General features: G+C 39.2%; 1 protein-coding gene across 1 annotated transcript in view; it reads left to right on the forward strand.

Moving 5' to 3' along the window:
- Nucleotides 1-23,426, forward strand: part of SDK1 (sidekick cell adhesion molecule 1) — a 2,805,673-nt gene that overhangs the window by 2,731,206 nt on the left and 51,041 nt on the right. Inside the window, exons 36-38 of the mRNA XM_044089098.1 lie at nucleotides 4,339-4,476; nucleotides 9,689-9,850; nucleotides 13,504-13,629. Coding sequence (XP_043945033.1) covers nucleotides 4,339-4,476; nucleotides 9,689-9,850; nucleotides 13,504-13,629 — 426 coding nt within the window. The remainder of the gene's footprint in view (nucleotides 1-4,338; nucleotides 4,477-9,688; nucleotides 9,851-13,503; nucleotides 13,630-23,426) is intronic.

Raw genomic sequence — 23,426 nt, forward strand, 5'->3', positions numbered from 1 at the left:
ACCCCCTTTTCCCATTTTTTGCACATGAGGTCAGGGTGTCACTTCATTAGCTGTGGTAGTGTTGTTCTTCCACACCACATACTTGCATGCACACTCACACCTATGAGCAATTTAGAGCGTCCAGTCTACCTACTGCATATCTTTGGAATGTCAGATGAAACCAGAGAAGAATTGGTATCATGTCATAGGTAATCTGAGGGGACCCACACATGGGATAGATCATGTAAGAGCTGTCTTTGCCCATTAGTAGTACAGTGGGCAGTCCTGGGGTAAATTTTCTGTTTCCCATCCATAAATTCAACCTGCGCTTGAATACGGACAGGGATGCATCAGTAATGCGATGCCTTGCATGCCAGACACAGGTCTCCTCGTAGCAGTCTGTAGGATACTGAGTATAGTGACTAGGGGGTTGAGTCGGCCCATGTTACACATGTTGTTTAGGCCTTGTATCCCTTTAGTAAGGTATCTCATTGGGAAAATATTCATAATGCACAGCAAATGAGAGTAGCATGATCAGCATATTTGGTAAGCGACACCTCTCTAGTGAGCTCTTTTGTAAGCTTTGTGTAAGGGACAGTAACAGGGACCCTAAAATGGATCTTTATGGAATATGCACATTTGGGGGGGGGGTCTGAATAGCTATTTGCCAGGTACCTCAGCATACACTCTAGTAAGGAATGACATGATAATACACATTACGTCTACAGAGATGGAGTTGGTTGTGTGCTGGATCGAAATGCTTCTGAATACTCAAGAGATGAGGTTGGAACACAGAACTGGTTATATCTCAATGTTTTGTAACAGCATCAGAATGTTTGGCCATGGAAGAATGCATGCAATGACCATTTCTAAATCCATGAAAGATGTTTGAAAGTACGTGGTATTCAAGAAAATCAGCAGTGAATTTGTTAGTATACTACTATTTCACCAGCTTTACTAAAGGGTTTAAAATGCCAGTGCACATACACCTCCCAGCTATTTCACTAGCGTTAGAAGTAACCAAATCAGTACGACTACATTGGGAAATGCAAAAGTAAAGTCAAAGGTAGAAAATATTGGCTTTTGCTAAAAACATTCTGAAGTATTTATATAGGGGGAAATTCTCCCTGCATCCTACAGCTCTAAACATACTAATTTCAAGATCACTTCACCTTGGTGTAAATGAAAAACTTGCTTACTCCAAAGTTCCATGATTTCCAGGTACAGGTTAATCTGGCTACTTAAGATAGTAGACTACATACTAGATGGTCCCAAAATCTATAGAAAAGGTAGGAGATACAAACAAATAGAGGTTTTGCAATATAGCATTAGAAACCATTACAAATCTCGTATGCTGAGATACATTTATGACTGAAGGCTTGTGTATTAAAAGGCATAACAGAGTTGGCAGGGTTATTACACTGGCAACTTTAACTTAAGATACAGGCATGGAGGCACACCGGAAACATGAACCACAAAAGGTTAGTGACATTGATGGAGTAATGATCGTGCGGGTTCATCCCATACCAAAAACTAAAACAAAATCAAGGAAACCAGATATTTTAGTTCGAGAAAAATACAAAAGCAGCATTGATTATCAAAATTCCTACTCCTAAAGACTGCAGTCTTATGAACTGAATGATATAAATTTGTAAAGTATCAAGGCTCGGAAGCAGAAACTAAAACAATGTTGGATAAGGATGCACAGAGAGTCCCAGTTGTAGGAAGAAAGATGGGCTAATAAAAATACATACTTACAGATGGTATCAATAGAAGTAATCGCTTATGAACTGCAGAAAGATGCAATTCTGGGTACATTGTAGGTGCTGAGAAGAGCAATCCTGGCAAACCTTAAATACTGAAGTAAAATGTATTTCATGAACATAAATTATGTTCTGACTTAGGAATGTGGTCCATTCCCATCAAGGTATATATTAAAAATAAACAAACATTTAGAGAAATTAAACAGAGGCAATCCACTGCAAGAAATTAGCTTGTTAAGAAGTTGAACAGCAATCAATACAGGTTTATAAAAATAAGGACTAGGCATGCATCTGCAGTATATGGAAAAGGCACTGCTGGGAATGTAGTATGGAGGGGTTATTAGATACTTAGGGCAGACTACCTCTGGTGGGTATTTGGGTGAGAGAGAAGAAAGAGAGGGCAGATTCAACTTAAAATACAGATTCAAATTTATTAGGCCATGCTGGGGAATCAAGCCCTGGGCTGTAACTAAACTTGATTGGTGCCAGATGGATTGTAGGTCCTATTTGTCTGGAGTGAATCAGCTAACCTACAGGTTTCAGGTTTGAGTAAGGAGACTTGTATCTTGAGTAAAACACACACACACACACACACACACACACACACACACACACACACACACACACACACACACACACACACACACACACACACACACACTCTTTTTCATTTGGAGTATATTCATTGGCTCTGCACTTCTTTGATGATGTACCCGGGAGCCCTTTCCTCCCAGGCTCCATGCTTCTTTGATAGTGTCTTTTGAAGTTTTTCCCCATGCTTTTTCACCCTTCTCTTGCAGTGTAGGCTAACCATTTTCCCAAGATGGTAATACTTACTCCCAGATAAGGAGGGATTCCTGAGATATTCCTTTTCCAATTTTTGATGGATCAGAAGTCAATGTAGTTTTTTTTCTGATATATCAACTCTTAAAGAATATGTCCCTTTGAAATGATGTGTTTGGTGTGTACCCATATACACATTTAAATATCTCACATACACATGTACATCCACATACGTATTCATATACTACGTATAGAACATCGGCAGAGATGAAAACTACAAGCTCAACTAGATTGTTAGTTTGATTCTATAATGTTTTACCTGTGGCATATACCCTGAAAGCCAACTGAATGACTGTTTAAGTCCAGTAATCCAAAACACTGGAAGAAATAAACCAAGAACTGCACAGAATGAAATGTGCAAACTACAGGTCTTATTAGTGATTTTGTTAGCTGTAGAGCTACTTCTACTGAGTATCACCAACTTCAGATGAATTGATAGCATTACTGGCTGAAAGACTGACAGGCAAGTGCTGACATTTTCAGTCTCTCATATTCAGTCTTGCATAACTCTGGAGAAATGCACTATGCATCAAACAGAGCAAGTAATACATTAGTGTAAATTAGTGATGCTCTTCAAGCAAAACAGGGCAAATCCCCCTGTACCCCCATTAAATTACTGTGAGGACCACCAGCCCCAGGGAAAGGACGGTGATTTAACATTATGCAAACAGCATGTCTTGCAGTAATGTCTGACTGAAGTCATGTGATCCTCAGAGCGATGATAAAGCAGCTAGGGTGTGAAGGTGTAAGGAAATATTTCCCCCGACAATAATGTTACATTATGGATTTAAATTTCTAATACATAGTTTATATGAGGTTTTAGACTGTCCAGTCTCCTGACTGTGTGGTGCATGCTTCCATTATTTTTCCTGTTTTACTCTGTAATAGCACTTTAGCATGAAATTAAAACTCTGTAAGAATTATTTCACATTATAAATATTTAAAGTTATATATTTTTCAGTAGATGTCTTCACAAATGAGTATTTTTTTTTAAATTTAAACTGTACTTCATTGATTCTATGTTGGGGATTATTGTTTATTAATTTTGCGGAGTTTGGCCTTTGACTTACAAGTCATTTAGTTTTTGCTTTAGCTATTTTAAGCGTCACATACGTGCTAGTTTATATCAGCTAATATGGTATGACGTATATTTAACTTATTATAGATGGTAGTTTAATACACGCAGCAGATCACAGTTCACCAAACCAGTCTGTGAGCAGCTATTAAACTTGATGTTAAAATCATGCTTACCTGGATAATTTGGAATACCTGTGCTCGGAACAGCAAAATCTAACAACCACTAAGCAAAACTCACAGTTTCAAACATTCAATCAACTCTGTTTATACATGAGGCATATAATAGACTGTTTTTGAACTGCATGAATTCAGCCTTTGCCAGTGCTCAAAATAATTGTTTCCAATTATTTCATAGATCAGGTATCTGTGTATTTATTTCAATATATCATCTCATGAGGTGTGTGTGTGTGAGTGTGTGTGTGTGTGTGTGTGTGTGTGTGTGTGTGTGTGTGTGTGTGTGTGTGTGTGTGTGTGTGTGTGTGTGTGTGTGTGTGTGTGTGTGTGTGTATACAGATTGATAGGTATGCACACAATCCAAAAGTGAGAACTTAGCATATATCTTGCTTATAAGGCTTTGTTTTTCAGATCTTATGAGGTAAAAAACATGGCATTTGAATGACATTAACAGTTCAGATTGTGTGACATTTTAATCATTTTTTTGTTTCTGTCCTCCTAGCTCCTAGTGTTCCCAGCTTCTTGACATTTTCCGAGATCACTTCGACTACACTTAATGTTTCGTGGGGAGAGCCAGCATTTGCAAATGGAGTTCTACAAGGTTACCGTTTGGTTTATGAACCTCTGGCACCCATCCAAGGTATGAAGTTCAAAGGCTGTCGCAGGACTTCTTACCATAAATGGTGGTGCTTGTAGTTTAGTACCCACTTGTTTTGTTTTTCTAGAAACTTTCAAAGTGGACATACTAGTCATACAACAAGTTTTTTAAATCCTTACTGCTGAAATTTGTACAAATGAATCTTAAGCCATATGTCCATAAATTCATAATTATCTGTTTGTTTGAGCCTCAGAGAGGAAAGTGCCATCAGTAAAAATGCATGAGACAACAAAAATAAAAACTGCATTATAAAGATGAACTGCAAACATTCAGTATTGCATAGCTGCATCTTAGTTCACCACAAATGTAGCAAGCATTTGCTCTACTTTATTCCTCACAGGGAGTGCTGCAACATTCAGGTTTTAATGGAACAAAAAATAAACCAGCATATTTTTTTTTCTTTTAAAGTGTAGTTAAAAATGTAAATGCAGTACCACTTTTAAAAAGGCAGTAGGCACTGAAGAATGTTCAGGATCAGATGGCTGATCACACCTCTCAACACTTTGCACCCAGGGCAGTTCCCCCTTCACCCCACCAAGCTACGCTACAGATTCTCTACACTTTTTTATTGCATTTTAGTACCTTGTCTGCATGCCTGCCCAACAATGAAATACAAATCCCAGAAAGTTTGATTTAAATATTAGACCAGTAAAACATAATTTATAGAATATGGCACAGTGGTGCAGCGGTAGCATTGTTGCCTCACAGCAAGAGGCTCTCCAGTTCGATTCTCGGGGGGAGTGCTTTCCGTGTGGAGTGTGCATGTCCTGACTGCATTTGAGTGTTTTCTTTGAGTACTCTGGTTTCCTCCCACATTACAAAGACATGCGTCTGGAGCGTTTCTCCCCAGGCCTCCGGTGAAAATTGGCTTTGTTCCAAGTCGGACTTTCCCGGAAAACAAATGTTAAATAAATAAAATAAATTTGTTTCTCAGTAGTATAACAAAGAAAAGCATTTATAAAATTAAAGGTATATTTATTCCCTTTGACAAAACTATGTTGCATGTCATTTTATAAATAGCCTTCATTTCCTTGAAATATTCTCTGCTTTGTTCTATCTTCATTAACACGATGTATTTAAAACAAATGTAACTAAAAGTTCAAGGTGTATAACTACACTATATGGTAATTTCACTTTGAAAATTCTGGTTATTTATTTCCCTTTATTGTTCATGAATTTGTACCTTAAAGCCGTGTGTTGTGCTTCCTCCATAATGGTTTCCATGTTCACAAGAAATATACTGCCCATTGTTTTGAAAAAAAAAACAAAAAAAGTACACATGCTACCATGTCATGATATTTTCCACTGATAGTCCAGTTGTCCTCTTGTGTAACAGATATACAGACATTACAGTGTTGCACCTGAAGGTCCCCTGGGATAGTAGGAAAAGAAAAAACAACAAAAACCTATACTCCTCTTTTTCCACGTGACAGATAGTTTTCTGATATCCATATCAGATGTACCCTGCCGCCATTTTGAGAGTCCTGAATGTATCTGATACGTACAATCCTTATTAATATATGCCAGTTTGTAACAATTCAGTGTTGCGTACCACAGTGTTCTGTTCAGTACAAAAAGCATGCCCTGCTTTGACAGTGAAGTTATGTATCTGTAGTTTTGAACAGCAGCACCTCTCTGCAGCTGTTACCTTGATTAACTCTTGTTACTCGGACTTTCTCAAGGTATTACCAGCAGTGATGTATAAGTACACCCTCTATCTAGTAATATTCTCTTACTGTCCTGTCTCTTGACTTTGATATTCTATTATTTTATTCTGCTTTAATGTATATTTGTTTTAATTATGATTACTGTTTTATCCTACATGGCTCGGGTCATGGCTGAAAAGGGTTCTCTGACCAGTTCCCTTACCCAGTAAACAAAGGTTAAATAAGTAAACGACTACTGCACCTTCCTGTCTCCAAACATATATTTAAAATATCATATTTCTAACCCCTTATCTGTGATTCCTCTTTATCCACTTCTGAGATTTGCTTAAAGTCTTCCAAGTTTTGGGTGTCTCTGCTTAAATGCACAGCTCCAGTCACAGAAAGGAAGGACCTTATGTATGTCCCATTCATTAGTTATTCGTTCTGTTGCTCCATTAGGGTTCCCCTCCACTCTTGTTAATGGGAGTGACTTCTTTAATCAGGAAAAAGCTATACATATCCTCTAGATATCCATGTGTCGTGTGTGTGTGTATATATATATATATATATATATATATATATATATATATATATATATATATGGGTCCCCTTCTAAAGACCGAACCACCGATCCCCCGACACAGAAATCACCGATGCCAGATAACCGACAGGTACGTATACCGACAGGGTGATTCGCCGACAGCGGAAAGACCGACAAGGGTAATGTGTGATCGCGACCCGGTAAGTGTGCGACAGTGACGGAGGTAGGAGTGGTCAGGTAAGTGAGTTAGGGTTAGGGTGCAGGTAGGTGAAGTGTGCGTTAGTGTCGGAGCTTGGGCTAGGGGTGGGTAAGTGAGTTAGGGTTAGGGTGCAGGTAGGTGAAGTGTGCGTTAGTGTCGGAGCTTGGGCTAGGGGTGGGTAAGTGAGTTAGGGTTAGGGTGCAGGTAGGTGAAGGGTGCGATAGTGTCGGACCTTAGGGTTAGGTTTGGGTCAGGGCTAGTGTGTATGCTATGTAGTGTAGTGTGTTGTTTACGTTCCGTGTGTCGGTGTTATGGTGTTCGGTGTTTCGCGTTGTCGGGTTTGTGTGTTTTCGGTTTTCTGGCGTCGGTGATTTCTGTGTTGGGGAATCGTCGGTTCGGTCTTTAGAAGTAGACCAATATATATATATATATATATATATAAATATATATATATATATATATATATATATATATAAATATATATATACACACACACACACACACACACACACACACAATTCTGCATGTGTGACTCCCAACAACGAAATACTGGCTTGATGTGTTAACATATGAAACTTCCACATGTCATATATCTAAGCAGCCAGCTACCATACAGCAGAATGATGTACTAGGTAACAAACAAGTGCCTAGATCCTTCCCCATGTAAACATTTTCATGATTCTTGATTACCTTTTTTTTTTTTTTTTAAACTAGCACTGGACTGGAATATTCCATGCTAAGGTCCAACTCTGTGGGTAAACAAGTTATCAATGCGACTGGATATGGTTCTTATTTGTCTTACTTGTAATATGTAGTTTCACCTTTCCACATAATCTGCGTTAGCAAGTCTAGAGTCTGGTGTTAGCAAAACTAACTTTTGCCTCTCTAAACTTCGTGCCTTCGTGAAAGAAAGCAAAAGCATTTTATTTATGGGAAACCTTATGTGTTAGTTATTTCATTAACTAGAAAAAGTTTGAAACTCCATGCTTTTGGGCAAAGTGATCGTTTTTTAGGTTCTTTCACAAGACCTCAGTCCTCCTAAATGTGTGTTATATCTTCCTGCCTACCAAGGTCTCTGATTTTACTGTGAACCGATCTGTTCATGCAATTTTTTTTTTTATGTTAAGTCCGATCGTTATGGTTATTTCTTTTCAGAAACAGCTATAGACTATTAAACTAAGCAGGTGTTTTATTGTCTTTGCTAATGGCAACCCAAGTTGAGAGATGAAAAATCAAACTGTTGTCCTGCATTATGCTGTGTATCTTTCATAACTAGAAGTTGGTTAATTAGCTCCTGCTTTGTCCTGTTAGGCTTCACTCTGCCTTTGCTAGGAGTATCATATTTTAGAGCCATATGCTTTACAAAACAAATATTATCCATCTTCCCGCGGCATGTTCCATGATTTTCCACTCCCACCCTGAAGTGTTTAATAATGTACCTTATTTTTTAACATGAAATCACACCTGCTAGTTCTGCGACTTTATTTCCAGCAGCCGTAGGTCTCTCTGATGACCATATCTTCTTCCATTTATGACTAGAACATTGTGACTCATAGTGTCGTCATCACGCAAGCTAGGCCTGGTGTTCGAAGTATTTTTTAATATCCAGCATGGAAATTCTGTACCAGACTGGTCCAAGCACTGAACCCTGTAGCAGAGTGTGCTGCTTGCAGACGTTTGGGTTGATGTTGTCCATGAAGTATCATGTTCCAAAGATGGTTTGTTACCTCGGCAACTACCGTAATGCCAGATCTTCCAGGGACACACATGCAGCATGCTGGCTCCCTTTACACAAACTCTTGGTCCTCTCACTTGCATTTTAAGTGCCATTTAGTTTAGTCCTGTTGCCTTTGTGTTGGTTGGAAGACAAAAATGGAAGGGCACATCCATTCCTTTTATGAATGTTCCTTTGTTGAAGCCATAGAAAGGAAGAAATGAAAGAAGTGCCAAAAAAAGCAGTCAGGACCCTCAAAGTGCCAAAAAAAGCAGTCAGGACCCACAGGACAACAAGCTCCCTAACCAAACCTAACCCTTTTGAATGCCATTTCTGAGATTCTGTGATAGTTACTATATCCAAAAGCGAAAATGAACCCAGCTGATTCTTGCTATCTTACCCCCCAAAAAGTTTGCTACTAAATGAATGTTGCAAGATTACTTTATGGAATAGGACAGGATGAGAAGATATGTTCTGGTGAGACACTGAACAGTAGCTACGTTGTGTTGGTTTGAAATACAAAGTGTATCCAAGGAAAGATATTATCCCACTGCAGCTTTTTACAAGAATGCAAGTTTTCATCATCGCATTATTAAGTTTAGGGAAATTATATTCTTAAAGGTATTAATTGAAGCTTGACACATGCCCCAGCTGAAAACTTTCAGTTATCATTGGATTGTTTGACGAGTAGGGGATCAGTTAGGGTCACTAAACAGAAATGCAGCAACACACTAAAGGATGAAAGAAAAATGATGACACCCCAAGTTTTAGCATGGTTTATTGACTGTGTGGCCTCTGACTTGATTATAATTAGGATGGAGCAAAACCACAGATATATCCCCTTAAAGTAAAAAAAAAAAGTGTTTGCTGACTTTTTTACCCTTTAGTGTGTGGATATATCACCATTTCAGTCTGATTTAGAGCCAACCATTTAGGATCCAGCATGCTTTCTAACTACTTTGTACTGGTGTAATGTAATTTTTTTTTAATAAACTTGGCATAACTATTCAATTAACTTCAATTTTAGTGTGTTTTCAGAAGTGTTATTTTTCAGTATGCATATAATGTTGAGCTTATTGTTTTCTGCTCTGCAGGGGTAAGCAAAGCAGTGACAGTTGATATTAGTGGAAATTGGCAGCGCTGGCTGAAAGTTCGAGATCTCACCAAAGGAGTGACTTACTGTTTCAAAGTTCAAGCCAAAACCATAGCTTTTGGACCAGAGTTGCAGGCTAATGTTTCAACAGGACCAGCAGAAGGTATGTATAAAATTGCTGGGTGGAGAATTCTTTTTGCTTCCTTTGCTAATCACCTGATTGTCAGTGCTAAAATCTATGACATTCCTAATCAATTCAGATTGCTAGTGTACGCCTTTGAGATAATTCTTCTTTACACGTGTAACTTTATCAAGCAAAATGCAAAAGAAAAATGGTTGTAAATAGAGTTATGTGAAAACTTCAAGCCTCGGTGTTCCTGTTAATTTCTAAGCAGTGAAAGCTCTCCAAGAATATTGCTTAATCAGTTGTGACTTCTTATTTCATGCTTCCTTACTTGTTCAATTTGTTACCGATATTTTTCTATAAGATTCCTCACTGATTCTTAAGGGAACAAAATTAATTAAAAACTGCTTTTGACTACTGTTCTGTTGTACCAACAACAGACTAAATTCATTTGAGCTACATATATTTCTTTCTTTCCGTTTATCAAATTTAAATGTATAGTCTGAAAGACTTAATCAATTTCAGTATATTTTTTATGTGGAAAGTTTAAGCTGCACATGTTTCCTGGAACTATCAAGAATAATTTAACACAGTGTTTCTCAAATGGTGAGGCCAGAGGTATAGCGAGGATGGGGCGAAGGGGGGGGGGCAATCACCCAAGGTGCAAAGTGTTAGGGGATTTCATTGGCAAATGATCAGTATTAAGTCTAATACCAGCATTCAGAAATTAATTCTGGAGTTGCATTTGTGGTCTGAATGGAAGCACTTTAATGCTCTGCATGTGGTATAAACAGTAGCAGCTGTTTAAAAAGACAAGATTTTTTTTCCTCAAGTTAGAATTGAGGAATATAGGCTTTAAGTGAGGAGTGTCAGACTGAGAAAGGACAGACATATTTTTTGCTCCTAAACTCTGAGATGAAGAGCATAAATGGGGAAGAATATAGATAAGCAGGACCCAGATTATCAATGGACCTTTTTTTTTTTTTGTTTGCTCGTGAACTTAATGTTGAGGGATCAACAGATTGGGAGACAGCACCTGGTGCCAAGTTAGCTATGTACACCTCGTAGGCCCAGGCCTGTTTAAGGCGAAGCCCAAGCAAATCTTTAAAAAGTTTTACCCTTTAAATATTTATTATTCAGTATTAGAGAAAGATACTGGCACAAAATAATATATATTAAAATAAGCCTTTGTTTTAGTTGTTTGTCTGCACATGCCTTTTTTGGGGTTGGGAATGATCTGTTTCTGTGCAGTATAGCATTAGCTTATTTGTACAGAGAGGACCACATTTTTTTGAAGTCACAGATTTAATTTTTTGTTTCAAATTATAGTACAAAGAAGCAGAGAAAATCCATTTTTATCTCTTTCTTTTCACTTTCATTAATGCTTCTTAAGTTTGCTTTCTACAGAAACTTAAAACTACTCTGTATTTGCAAGATACTGACATTTACAGTGTAACCTAGTATTAACTTGATTGTGCCTGTACTATATCAGTTCAGTGGTAAATACACAAGTTATAGAATGTTCTTAAGTTTACCCAGTAAGTGAAGTCAAAGTGTAATATGCTTCAAACCTAATAGCAAAACAATTTGCTTGGGTTAGTATTTGAAAGTTTGCAGTTAGAGATCTGTGCTAGAGTCTGAAGCTGTGAAGATTAGGAATGCGAATGAAGAGAGAAGCAGGTTAGAAACAGTGGCAAACTCCTAGGAATTGTACTGCTATCAGCGATTTATTTTGCTAAAATTAGTATTTGAAGAAGATTAAGTTTCTGAGCTGTTCCCTGTAGACCAGGGTTTGATTTCTACAGCCTCTGTTTGCCGACTGATTCTGACCAGATCACTTAACTAGACAGTGTCCTGGATAACTCTGATACTGACCAAGGCTCCGCAGTTGTCCTCTAGACTGCATGCCTAGTACTTCTCTGTGAATCTAGGAGGAGGATAACAATATTTTGTTGCATAGTGCTCACAAATTTTAAGGGACAGGCAACTGAAATTTCTCCCATTCTTCTGTGATAGTGCAAACCTGATAATGTTACATTTAAGTAAGAATTGATGGGGAGAGAAACTGCTACAGAGATTTGTCATCGGTTATAACATGTTATGCTCCACTGACAAATGTGAAGCAGATACGAACAGTTATGTATGAAGCTAAGTCATAATTAAAATCTTCTTGAACACTATAGAGAGAAACAAAACTATGAAAAAATCATGTAGACCTAACATTATTAATACAATTTATTGGTGTGCCAGTCTGTATTCTAGTATTTAACATGTCTCAAGAGCAAAACAGATGTTTCAGTATGTAATTGTCACTGGTTCTCTGAAACCAGCACTACAGCAAAAATATCTTTATTAATGCAGCTATTTTCCTTAAGATTAAAATTCTGCAAAGTAATAAGTAAATGTATCCAGATATATCAATAAAATATCATAAATACACAAAATGAAATTTAGTTAAGTTTGTCAGCTTTATGAAACAATATTCATTGTGTTCCTAATCAGTGCATTTGAAATCAAAATCGTACTAGGGTTTTGTTTCAAGGGTCCTCTGTAGACTTCAGTTCAGTGCTATCTTACCTAATGAGAGAGAGAATTCTGTATGGTTGGACAACGTTAGCAAAATTAAGGAGACCAGAAATTTTAATATGAATTTTGGGTATCTTGTGGAATCCTCTGTTTGACAAAGAGTGGGTTCTTGTTGGAAAGAGCAAGATTCTAACATATTTATTTGAAGTAATGAGATGTTATGTCACTTAGGAGTACATAGGTATGTTGACCTTGAAAATTACCTTCCAGCGTGCAATGGAAATCACCAATTATATGAAACTCCTAGCAGTACCCAATCTAGACATAGTCCTGTGAATTGAAAAAAAAATCATCAAAGCCCATTCTGACAGAATTAATCAACTAAATGAGATACCCGTGAAGAAACCCTTACAATGGAGAAGGGAGATCTCTCCACTTTGCACACATAGGGTACTCGCCAAAGCTCCCAACCAAAACATTTACTGCTGTAGCCATTCTGGCCCAGTTGTTTGCAGAATGTTTCACCTCTTCTTATTCGTTAGTTTTGAAGTCATGTTGGTAGACATATTAACAGTTTTATGATGCATATGCAACCGATTTTTTTTCAGTCTCATATAGATTGTGATTGGAGGACATTTTTAATGGGAGAATTTAGGTTTTATATTTTCACAAATGAGTATTTCTAATAACAGCATCCATGTTTGAAATTATTTATAACACTTGGTGATCCGTCTTTCTGAACTAATTTTCAGATATTCAGAAAGGACTTTATTTTACATGCTGCTACAACAAGCTGTTAAACATCTGATTTTCTTTTTATCTGAAACTTTTTTTTGCATCAGTTATGTAAGATATTGTGTATGCATTATGGTTGGTATGAGTTTTACCTTAAAGGTTTTTGTCGTGTGATACTTGTGTGAATTTTTTATATGTAAATGTTAGCGTTTCAGTGACTACCATATGCTTCTAGATATATAAAAAACTTATATTGCTCATGTTTTAGGCCTTATTATTTGTATAAATAATTTGTAAAACCAAAGATGCATTTAAGAAATTTCTTGTATATAGGATACAGTCAATGTTTGTTATTTGTTCTAGATATTGCTCTATGTATTCAGAAAAGAGGACTGAAATTATTGTCCTTTTATCTTATTTTATATTTAAAGGATCTCCAGGTGCTCCAAGAGAGTTTTCTGTTACCAAATCATCTTCTGCTTTTACCATCACATGGAAGGAGGAAGAAGCTGGAAATGGTCGCACAGCTAGCTATACCATAGAAGCAAGACCATCAGGTAAAAACAAAAATACAATCATCTTACCAGTAATTAACTGATTTATAGTGAACCACCCCCCCAGAAAAAAAGGCTGGAGCATAACCTAATCCAACAGTTTAACAGATTAATCTGGTCCTTTTTATTGGGAACCAACTAACCAAAACAACATTTTATTGCGTTAGCTTACTATAAAAATAGTAAATAGTACATACGTCAGTTTGGTGGAAAGTTTTGGCTGCACCGTTTCTACGCTGGTTTGTGTTTTATAAATTCTTGAATTCCTTCCTTTAACAAAGTAATTTGCTAAACAGTCTCACTGTACTTTAGTGGCAGTGTGGCAGCAGTGTTATGTTCTTTCATTTTCCCGTACTATTTCTCATACTAAGGCTTATGCAACTCCTAAAAAAAGTTGCACTTTGTCTCATACTTTCTTTACTAAATAAATTCTGCAGTTGAGAATATGCGCTGCGCATTCATCACGCAGTGTTCTCATGCCAGGCCATGAAAAAGCACATTGGCAACATTGTAACCATTTCATCTGCAAGTATTATCAGCTAGAACCAAAATGAGGCCTTGCTAGGAAATGAGTCCATGACAAAACAATGATGACCTAAACATGCTGTCCGTTAGCCTTTTAAAATTAGCGTAAGTGTACTACAAGGTCGGTCAAAATAATACTCAAAACTAAGCATTTTTGTTGAGGCAAGCACACTTCATCCATGTGGGGGTTCGTATCCCACCATCTTAAAAACTCCCATGGTCTCAGAATTGTTTTGGAATGAGAGGCTATTCCTGTTTCTTGTCCATGACATTCAGCTTCTCAAGATAATGCAGTCGATCTTCAACTGAACCATTCCAAGAACATATTTTATAAATCTAACTTTGGAAGCTCTTTCTGGTCTAATCATGTCTGCTTATATTAGAGGGGCCCTATAAGATCATATGTATTAGGAAGACCCTCCCCTTAGATTTATAAAATTTCTCTTAACTTTCCTGTTTATATCTTCTGTATCTTCCTACACACTTGGTGCACGCTGCAGTTACTTTAGCCTCACTTCCCCCTTTTCATTGTACTTTTAAAATCCGTAACATTGTGATGAGGCTACTGTTTGCTGGGGAGCCTGCAAACTGCTTTTAAGGATCCAGTCTGGAATTAGTGCTACTGATTTGCTCCTGCTGTGAGCAAGAGCAGAGAGCCCTTTGATTAAATTACTTTTGCCAGATGCAGCAGTGTTCTGCAATTTCTTTGTGCTTTAATACTAGGTGTTGAATGTTATGTCTCATTTCTCTTACTGAACTGCTGTTTTATCAAATTTTGTATAAAAAGAGCTTTAATCTGTTATCTGTTACTTCTTAAGATGAAGTTTGCATGATTGTAAACATGCTTATTTTTAGATATTTTGAAAAGTGATGTCTTTTTTTATGTTAGCTGGGAGCTTATATCCCCACAGCATTAATTGATCTGCATACATTGGATCATTTTTTGTGTTATCAGGCGTTTTTGTGTACTTTCAGTATAATTTGTTTTATGCTAATAATTACTACATCCCCATGTTTGATGCAGGGTTTATCAACCACCCACATAGTATACCTGTCAATGTCTCTTTCTGCAGATCTGTTTGAGTGGAGACCTCTGGTTAGCATCTTCTGTGTGTGTGTGTACGTAGATAAGCAAGGTTGTGTGTACATAGATAAGCAAGGTTGTATGTACACACTACCTTATTGAAGTACAGCTTATTCCTTTTATTCTAGGGCTTAAAAATGGATGCACTTAGTGACTGACTAACTTTTTTTAAGAGCACTTTTTTTTAAAATTGGTGACTCTGTGAGCATAAGAGCTTATGTTTAGGATTGCTGTCTGTAGAGACACCTTGCTGTGTTGTTGTATTAGCAGAAAGTTCAGTTTAGGAACACTTTGTTGAATAGATTATGCTGGGCTCTGAGTCTTTTTTATGGTCTGAATGTGGTACTAATGCAGATTTAGCACTACTGAAATGATCCAATTTAACCTGTTGCATTTTTTCATTTTAGTTTACAGTGACCTAGCACTATACAATTCTCCTCCACAGTTCCTTGTTTTTCTTAGATACTGGAAATGCCCATTTTTTCAGTATCATAGTCCTAAAGTTGATTGTTTTCTAGGTTTAGTAAGCATATCCACATTATCAGTGTCTAATTCTTGTTTACAATGTCAAGTGTACCTCAGCAATTTCTTTCTATTGAAATCCTTAATGCTGCAACAATTTGGAGTATATTTTTCCCAATTTGTTAGTGTTATCAACTCTTTTAATACTCTAAAATATGACTTATCAAGACCCCTGGAATCATTATTTAACTATTATCTTAAAACCAGCTTTGTACCACATGAATGGAGGACTGTGTCATCCCCATTCATAAGGGAAGATCTTCAATAGATCCTAGAAAACTACATACTCATAAATTTAACTTTTCTTATTTGCAAAGCCATGGAATGAATTAACATGGAAATTATCAGCAAGGACATATGAGACCTCCAAACACTGGATCCATCCCAGTTTGGCTTTGTAAAAGGAAAGTCATGCTTACTGAATCTGGTGGACTTCTTTGAAAACGTCACTAAGATAATGGATGAGGTGAAAACTGTGCATACTGCCTACCTAGATCTGGCTAGAGCATTTTATAAAATACCCCACTTGGGCATTGCCAACAAACTTATGGAACTAAGAATAACCCCCTTAATAACATGCTAGAAACCTATCTGGCTCAGTGATAGGAACCAGAAGGTTAGAATCAGTGAGGCCCCGTCCAGAAAGAAGATGGTCATCAGTGGAGTCATCCAAGGCTCTGTGCTACACCCACTCCTCTTTGGCGTCTACTTCTTGGATGTCAAAGCCAATGTCAAAGACCTATGGCTAACCAAATGTGCAGATGACTGCAAACTGAGAGCAGTTATTGAATCACTCCAATATAAGAACACACTTCAGGAAGGTCTAAAATAGACAAATGCTTGGTGCAAAAGCCATCGCTTAAAACTCAGTACCAAGAAATGTATTATGAACCTGTTGGAAAAGTCTGCCATTCTGGGTAACTGCGTCATCAATAAAACACCATTAAAAGTTGATTCACTAGTCAGGAATCTGGGAACTCATGTAGATAGTAACCTAGCCTTCGACCATCATTTGTCCAAGGTAGTAAGAAAATCTTTCCACCTTGCTTAACTTATATCAAGGGCATGGCATCTGGCTCCAGGGAGGTCATCATACCACTGTATTTGGCCCTCATCAGACCTGTCATAAAGTATACGGCCCCCATTGGTATGTACCTGACTAGACACATGCAGCAAATTGAACGTCCGCAAAGGTTCCTCAGAAAAAAGAATATGGGGTGTTAGCACAATGTCCCCAACACAATGACACTGGTTGTCTCAGAGTCCTTTCTCTTTACTCTGCATCATGCAGTAATCTTTTCCTGATATGCAAGACATCCCTGGATCCTGTTTTGATTAACAATTTGTACGTCTGCAAAACAAACAGCATCAGAACTACTAGATTAATGGACCTAAATTTTACTTATGACATAAATAACAGATGTTGGAGAAGCAGATATGTTTCTCAGAGAATTCCTATTCTCTGTAACTGGCTTCCCACCATCAATATGAAGCAGAAATCCTCCCTATCCCTTTTTAAGCACATCATGGCTCAATGGATGAGTAATCGGAAATTCACCCCCTGGTCTGGCTTCTATGTCTCTGACAGACAGAGGCAGTCAGTAAATCACCCTCTATATAAATTAAATTTGTGGGTCCCATTTGGGTTGCATGGCTAGGCTTGTAAGGGCCCTAGTAGTTGTTAGCCTAGTATACACCTATGAACCTATGTTCTATATATTATAATGTTTCTTCTTGGCTTGTACTCTGTGTGCACTGAATCTTGGTTGACAATCGGTCTTGATTATCCATAGACATGCAGAATTGGGAATCACAGTTTCTTCCAAACATATTAAATAAGAAAGTCATTGAAGACATCCATATTACTTACTGTAGGTATGAAATAGTCTTTAAAATGTGTTACAGGATACCAAGCATCTTAACTCAGTTAATACAACCACAGGTCATGAGGATAAATAATAGATGATAAGGCTTTCATGTTAAATTCTCTTTTTATCTACGCTGTAATGCCATCAGTTTATGCTTCACATTTTCTAATATGCAGCAAATGATTAAATAATTCACAGCATAAGTCAAGGTCCTTGAGACAGGATTCTGAAATCAGCCTAATCAACTTCTCCAGCACTCTCTGCAATTTGAGGGATTTTCCTTGGACATTTGTTAGTATATGAAGTCCTCCTCTCAAGTGCAACATTCACTAAGTGTTTAAGTGATTCTACTTTTCTACTGAACTTCATAACAGTAGATGAACATCTTCACCTCTTATTTCCTAAAAACCTTTCTCCTGTTGCATTTAGGAATAGACCATCCTGCACTACAGATATAGCTTCATCAGAAACCAAATGTTTAAATCTGTTCTCAAGTTCTTAATCCTAATTTTACATATTCATCATTTTGAACACTGCTGCAGTAGCCGTAACTTATATGGGTTATATCCTTCCAAGGATATAACAGCAGGCCAGCATGCTTCAGGGCACCTTCCACATGCCCAGACTGTTAGGCAGCTCAAGTGGAGCTCACTAAAAGACAAGTTTGGATGCCAAGTCCTTCATATCCTTACTGCTGCTGAAGAGTATGCTTCTCTAATGCTTTTAAGGACAGTTTGCTTCTCTGGGTCACTTGCTGGGCAGATAAGATGTCCTTCTTATCACTGTTGCAGTACTCATTGTATGTGTGATATCTGCCAAGGATAGTCCAACATCTGACCAGTACACCAAACCCTTTATGTCCTCCCAACATGATACATCAGACATATACTTCCTGCAGAGGCATAGGTCATAAAGGTTACCTCTGCATGCTCATTACTCAGAATTTCTTTGCCGCTGGTCCAAACACCACAGGTTAATGTCAGTCTGAACACCTTTTTCTCTGCTCTTTGCTACTGATCCATTTACAAGTAAGTACCCTGTGACGATTGGGGAGAGATGGGCGAAGGCTGCCCGCCTAGTCAAATACAATTTGATGTATAATTCTGGCATTTGTAGATAAATGTAAAATAGACATGTTTCTTGAGTGTAAAGAATACTGTGAAATATGGAGCTGCAAAATATGTGACAACATTGCACCCTACTGGCCCAGTGAAGCATGTTGTACCCTTTCATGTTAGAATTCGGCTCCAGGGCGGCTGGATGAAGATTTCATGCCCATTGTTTTAAGGCTAAAGTTTATGACTAGAATTTAGATGTGGAAGGTGCTTTATTGCTCTGGTTTCTGCTAGCATATACATGTGAAATGTCTTGTATTGTTGTAAGTTTCTGAGGAGGTGTTAGATTGCAAAATAATGCAGTTTGTGGTTTGAGAACTCAGACCAGGTATTAAGATGATGCAATATGAATACTGGGAAAACCTAAGTGTCAAAAATGATCAAATTTTGGAAGGGCCTTAGAGACATGTTTGTTAGTAATGTTAAAATACGATTTCTCAAAAGAGACCGAAAGCATTTTCACTTTGGACATCTAACTTATCAGCACTCTGCCTTGTGCTCACATGTAAGTTTTAGCACTGTGATTTCTTGTAGGAATAGTTAAAGCTAGTAAAGATTAATTAGATATTTTTCTTTGAAATCAGACCTGTCCTACTTTATTATTTTAAGTTTCCGTGTGATCTCTGAACTCTTTGATATTTCTGTGGTGTAGTAGTTTTGTCTTGTGTGTTAATTATTTATTATTAAATATTTTTAAAACCTTCTACCTGTGGCTGATTTGTGTAGAGATAAGCTCTAGAGTACATTGCATATTTATAGAGGTTATTGTAACAGGCCACTCTAAAGTAAGCTTTGAATGTTAGTCATACTACCATTGGATATTAATATTGCACAGTAATAATTGGACACCCTTTTAAGGGCCTTTTAGTAGCTGATATTGTTAACTAGGTGGTGGCAGTAATTACTACTGTATAGCCTGGGTAAAGGGGCATAGTTGGAGAATCTGTGTCAGCCTTTCCTAGGAGTGTTTGTGAAGTTGTATAAATACTTATCTCAAAGTGTGTGTGTATTGTGTCAGCTACTTGACAGGGACACGAAGCACTGGTTAGACAGAGAGGGTGCTGGAGGTTTTAGCTTGCTCAGTTAGGCTGAGATCTAGACATATGGCTGTGCCAGTGGGGAGTCTTATTGGGGAACCTGGTGAGCAAGGGAGCAACCAGCCCCAGACTGACTGTGATCTCTATGTGCACTTAAGGGAAATTGTACTTTACTGTGTGTATTAGTTATCCTTTTCTCATCTCTGAGATGACCTCCCTGGTGTTAGTGGTGAGGATTGAGGCTCCTTGATTGCTGGTCCAGGGCATGGTCGTCACAAGTGTTTGGCAGTGGTGGGATCTACTTCACATACTAATTGGCTTGTAATGGTGTGGGTAGTGCAAATTCCTGTAGCTTATGTACAGTGATCTCTGAAAGTGTTTTGTACTCTTAAACAACCATGCAGTATATACTCAGAGTTCAGATCACAATTGTTTCATTTCTTTTGTTAGCTTAGTGTTAGTCAGGGTGAGCAGGCAGCATGTCAGCAGAAGAGTATGGAAAGCTGACAAGGAGCCAGCTGGTGGAGATGTGCCAGGCTAGGGGACTGGTGCATGGAAACCTGACTAAAGCAGACCTGATTGCAGCTTTGGTTACAGCTGCATCAGAAAACAGCAGCCTGCAGGACAATCAGACTGACAGTGGAGATACAATATCCTCGGAGAATGGACAGCTCAACCTTTCTACAGTGGACTTAAAAATCCAGCTGGAGCTAAAGAGACTTCAGTTGGAGACCAGGCATATGGAACTAGAAGCAGCTGAGAAAATGAGGAGTCTACAAGCTGAGGAAAATGAATAGCAGAGGAGGCATGAGAGGGAAATGCTGCTTCTTCGCCAGAGTCATGAAGGTAATGGGGAAGGGAGTAACCGGACCCCAGAAGCACAAAAGATCAGTAAATTTCTTCCACAGTTTAAAGAGGGGGGGTAATTGTGATAGCTTCATTCATATGTTTAAGCGGGTATGTAAACAGTATGAAGTTGACCAAAGGCTCTGGGTACGGTTCCTGACCCCCTTACTCCATGGTAAAGCTGCAACTTCTTTAGAAAAAATGCATGATACTGACTGTTTTGATTATACTGCTGTAACAAGACATTTATTAGCATGTTTTAAGCTAACACCTGAAATGTATAGGAAAAAGTTTTGTGAGCATAGACGCAAGGCAGATGAAAATGTATTTGAATATGTTGCTGAACTGAGCACATATTTTCATAGCTGGGTGAGTGGATGTCAGGTCACCCCTTTTGAAGGGCTGGCAGACCTTTTGGTAAGGGAACAAGCCCTTAGCACTTTGCCTGAGGACATGAGGATCTGGTTAGCTGATAGACAGTGTGCTACTTTAGAGGAGTTGGGGAAGAAGGGAGACCTATACCTAGCAAGCAGGGGAGCCCTGCACAGGAAAGGGACCCCCAATACTGCTCATGGGTCTAAAGGAACCCATGGTGGGCAGCACAGACTGCCCCAACAGAATCCTCCAGTAGCAGGAGAAGCCACTAGTCCGGTTACACGTCCAAGACCTAGGGTGAAATGTTTTGAATGCAACCAGTGGGGCCATGTGGCATACAGGTGTCCACGGATGCAAGGTGGGGAACCAAAGGTGAGGGAGCCAGTAAGTGTGAAAGACAAAATGCCAACATTGGGTTGTCTTGAGACAACAGGGGTATGGATGAGGCAGTACTATGTACTTATGCAGTTACATGTAGTGAGGCTAGGGGACAAGCATGTGGGTCTGGTAGCCTGGGGGAGACCCTGACAGACTGCATACTTGCAGCCAGGATGGCTGACGTGGTTAATTCAGGGAGTGAGCTACGATGTAGCAGTGAGACTGAATGTGAGCCACAGCTGCTTGTGGGTACTGATGTTCCTTTGAACAGGGTAACTGCAAAGGTAGAGGTGAGTAGTAGTACCCAGGCTGACAGTGAGGCACTGCTGTCAAAGGATGCCAGACATCCTGTGGAAGGGGATCTGGGAAGGGTTGCAAGGAGAGACTTGAAACAGGCTCAGCTCTCAGACCCTACATTGCAAGGCCTGAGGCATTTAGCTAGGGAGGCACCTGATTCTGAAGGGAAGGGGGGAATCTGTATACTGGAACAAAGGGTTACTGTACAGAGACTGGACCCCTGAGGGAGGGCTAGAAGGTGAGAGAGTACAGCAGTTGGTAGAGCCTAGAGCTTACCATCTGGCGCTTCTAGCCATAGCCCATGATATTCCCTTTGCAGGTCATATGGGCATAAAACGTACAAAGAGGTGTATTATGCAAAACTTCTATTGGCCTGGAATTTCCAGAGATGTAGCAGGGTACTGCAGGACCTGTGAGCAGTACCAAAAGGTAGGCAAGGAAGGAGACAAGGTGAGAGCTCCTTTGATGCCTTTGCCTGTGATTGAGGAGCCATTTCAGAGGTTAGCTATGGATATTGTGGGTCCTCTGAGTACCCCAAGTTCCACAGGGAAAAAGTATATCCTAGTGATTGTAGATTATGCTACACGATACCCTGAGACAGTGGCTTTGTCCTCCATTGAGGCAGAGAAGGTGGCAAATGCTTTGCTAGAGATTTTCAGCAGGGTAGGTTTCCCAAAGGAAATACTGTCTGACAGAGGTGCCAATTTTATGTCAGACCTGCTGGCTTGTCTGTGGAGGTCCTGCGGGGTGAAGCACATGAAGACAACCCCCTACCATCCCCAGACTAATGGTCTTGTTGAGAGGTTAAACTCTACAATCAAGACCATGCTACAGGCATTTGCAGATCAGTTTAAGCAGGAGTGGGACAAATATTTGCCCCATCTGTTGTTTGCTAGAGGTTCCCCAGGAATCCACAGGTTTTTCACCCTTTGAGTTGCTGTATGGGCATAGGGTGAGAGAACCTCTAGATTTAATTTGAGATGAGTGGGAAGGTGAGTGTGAGTCTCACAAAGGAGTCTGTTGTGGCATATGCCCTGAACCTCAGGACTAGGCTCAGGGAACTCATGGGCCTGGCCCAGGAGAACCTGGCAGAAGCCTAACAACAGAAAAAGGTGTGGTATGACAGGAATGCTCAAGCTAGAGAGTATGCTGTAGGGCAACAGGTGATGGTTCTCATTCGTGTCAGACACAAAAAGTTGCAGGCAGCTTAGGAGGGACCCTGCAAAGTGGTAAGAAAGGTAAGTGATGTTAACTACATGGTAGAAGTGCTAGGCAGATGGCAGGGGCACAAATTGTACCATGTTAACGTGATGAAATCTTACCATGATAGGGAGGCCCTTGTGCTGAGCATTTGCAGTGGATTGCAGGAGGAGTCTGAGAGAGATCTTGTGACTGATCTCCTCAGTGAGGTTCGGGCTGACACCTCGGTGGAAGGGGTAGCAATGTCCCAGCAGCTATCTCCTACCCACGTTCGAGAAATCCGAGCAGTGTTGCAGGAGTTTGGGGGCATGTTCACCGGGAAACCAGGGAGCACCCACCTGGTGCAGCACCAGGTGGATACAGGACCCCAAAGGCCTATCAGGCAGGCCCCTTATAGGGTGCCTGAGAGAGTCAAACAGACTCTGAGGGAGGAGGTACAGGAGATGCTGGAACTAGGGGTGATTCAAGAGTCCAACAGTCCCTGGGCCTCCCCAGTGGTACTGGTGCCAAAGAAGGATGGCAGCACCAGGTTCTGTGTGGATTATAGGAAATT

Source organism: Protopterus annectens, chromosome 12.part0, assembly GCF_019279795.1.
Source record: "Protopterus annectens isolate FY-2018-M chromosome 12.part0, PAN1.0, whole genome shotgun sequence".
Lineage (NCBI taxonomy): Eukaryota > Metazoa > Chordata > Ceratodontiformes > Protopteridae > Protopterus > Protopterus annectens.